Below are 2,199 nucleotides of genomic sequence, written 5' to 3' on the forward strand. Positions count from 1 at the left end.
GTGATGGTGCTGGTGTGTAAAATACCAGCAGCATAGCTGCCAACACCACAGAAACACTCTAGCCACCACAGTATGACAAACTGACAGACAAGTAAGTCAGCGGAAATCACGCCACACAAAGAAATGTTTCCAGAAGTCCTTTTTTCATATACAGATAAAACGAGGTTGGAGTATGGTTCTTTATAGAATAGATATTTCTTACTGGGGGCCATGACCAAGCGTTCAGAAAGCTGCTGGATCGCCGAGCCTGCCCTGAGCTTCCCACATTTCTTTCTGACTCCAATAGCCTCAATTGCAGTCCCAATATCTGAGGTTATAGATGGGTGACTTCAGGGTAAACGGGTATCATGCCTACACCCACAGGTCTCACAGATGTGAAAACATGCACAGTTTCCAGAGGACAGATAGGAAAATTCTCACTCATTAAGTGTGACCTGAAAGGACCTCCTTCCCATAATGAGTATTGTCCCAGCCAAACACCCCAGAGCATGCAGGCCAGCTGCTTCCCCTTGCCAACAGAGCAGTACCAACCTGCAGGACTAACATCTGCCTCCTCTTGGTGGAGCCTGTATAGATATGTGACTGAGGGACCTTCTGCCTTAAAACCTTGTTGAGTTTCAGCCTCTGTCTTCAAGTTCTGCTGACCAAGAGATGCCACATTGACCTCTGTGTTGCTTGTTTCAGTTTGTGGTCGTGGTCAGCATCGTGACTTTCAAGCCCCCCCACTACGGAGCCTACGTCTTCCCTGACTGGGCAAATGTGGTGGGCTGGGTCATCGCCATGTCCTCCATGTCCATGGTGCCTGTCTATGCCATCTACAAGTTCTGCAGCTTGCCCGGGTCCTTCCGAGAGGTGGGTATTGACGGGAAGGCTTCCCCACCCTGGATTATTTTATGTGAAGTCACTCAGTGAGGTCCAGTGGGGTCTCCACATCCCTGCCTCCTTATCCTGCCTTGACTATGGGGAGGAAGGGAGGAGGGAGTAGCTGGTGGAGAGACAAGACTGAAGCTGACCAGTGTGTGCTACTGAAGGGCCAGCAAACTGTGTGTGTCTGTGCCTGAAGATCTGTGTGTCCATGTCTATGTCTGTGTGTCCATATATGTTTATGTGTATGTCTGCTGTGTCTGTGTCAACATGTGTGTCCACACCTGAGTCCATGTGTCTCTGTGTGTTTATGTATATGGCTGCTGCATCCTGGTGTCTGTGTCAACATGTGTGTCTGTGTGTCCGTGTCTATGTGTTTATACATGAGAGTCCATGCATCTGGATGTGTGTGTGTAGTGTGTATCTGTGTGTCCTTGTCCGTATACATGTGTGTGGTCATGTGTCTGCTATATCCATGTACCTGTGTATCCATGTGATAGGATAATATCCATATGCCTACAAGGAAAACCAGTTAATAGCACCATTATTCAAATTTATGCACCAACCATTAAAGCCAGTGAGGATGAAATTGAAGCATTCCACCAGCTTAAGTCTGAAATTGACTAAACATACAATCAAGATATAATTACTGTTTCCTACAAAAGTTGGCCATGGCCAGGATGACAGAAGGCCATCTTCCTAGTCACTTTTCCAGGTGCTTAATGTGGCCACCACTTATCTGTCAGTTTGTCATACTGTGGTGATCATGAGTTGCTGTGACTCGGAAGCTATGCCACTGGTATTTTAAATACCAGCAGGGTCACCCATAGTGGACAGGTTTCAGATGAGTTCCAGACAAAGACAGACTAGGAAGAAAGAGTGACGAACTACTTCCGAATATTTAGTCACTGAAAACCTTATGAATAGCAGAGAAACATTGTCAGATATAGTGCCGGAAAATGAGTCCCTCAGGATGGAAGGCACTCAAAATGTGACTGGGGAAGAGCTACTTCCCCAAAGTAGAGTTCTCCATGATGACGTGAATGGAGTAAAGCTCATGAGAGAAAAACCCATGGGACCTTCATTTGCTGAAGGGGCACAACTCAAAATGAAGAGAAACAGTTGTACACATCCACTGAAAATTGAAACATGGAATGTACGAAGTATGAATCTGGGAAAATTGGAAGTTGTTAAAAAAGAAATGGTATGCATAAATGTCGATATCTTAGGCATTAGAAAGCTGAAATGGACTTGTATTGGCTATTTTGAATCTGACAATCACATGGTTTACTATGCCAGGAATGACAAATTGAAGAATAATAATGTTGCATTCAT

At 45.2% G+C, this 2,199-nt stretch overlaps 1 protein-coding gene across 1 annotated transcript in view; it reads left to right on the top strand.

Annotated features, from left to right (window-relative positions):
* The window catches only part of SLC6A3 (solute carrier family 6 (neurotransmitter transporter), member 3), an 87,305-nt gene that overhangs the window by 78,345 nt on the left and 6,761 nt on the right, over positions 1-2,199 (top strand). Inside the window, exon 13 of the mRNA XM_006872377.1 lies at positions 685-852. Within this exon, the coding sequence (XP_006872439.1) occupies positions 685-852 (168 nt within the window). The remainder of the gene's footprint in view (positions 1-684; positions 853-2,199) is intronic.

Source organism: Chrysochloris asiatica, unplaced genomic scaffold, assembly GCF_000296735.1.
Source record: "Chrysochloris asiatica unplaced genomic scaffold, ChrAsi1.0 scaffold00195, whole genome shotgun sequence".
NCBI classification, from domain to species: Eukaryota; Metazoa; Chordata; class Mammalia; order Afrosoricida; family Chrysochloridae; genus Chrysochloris; species Chrysochloris asiatica.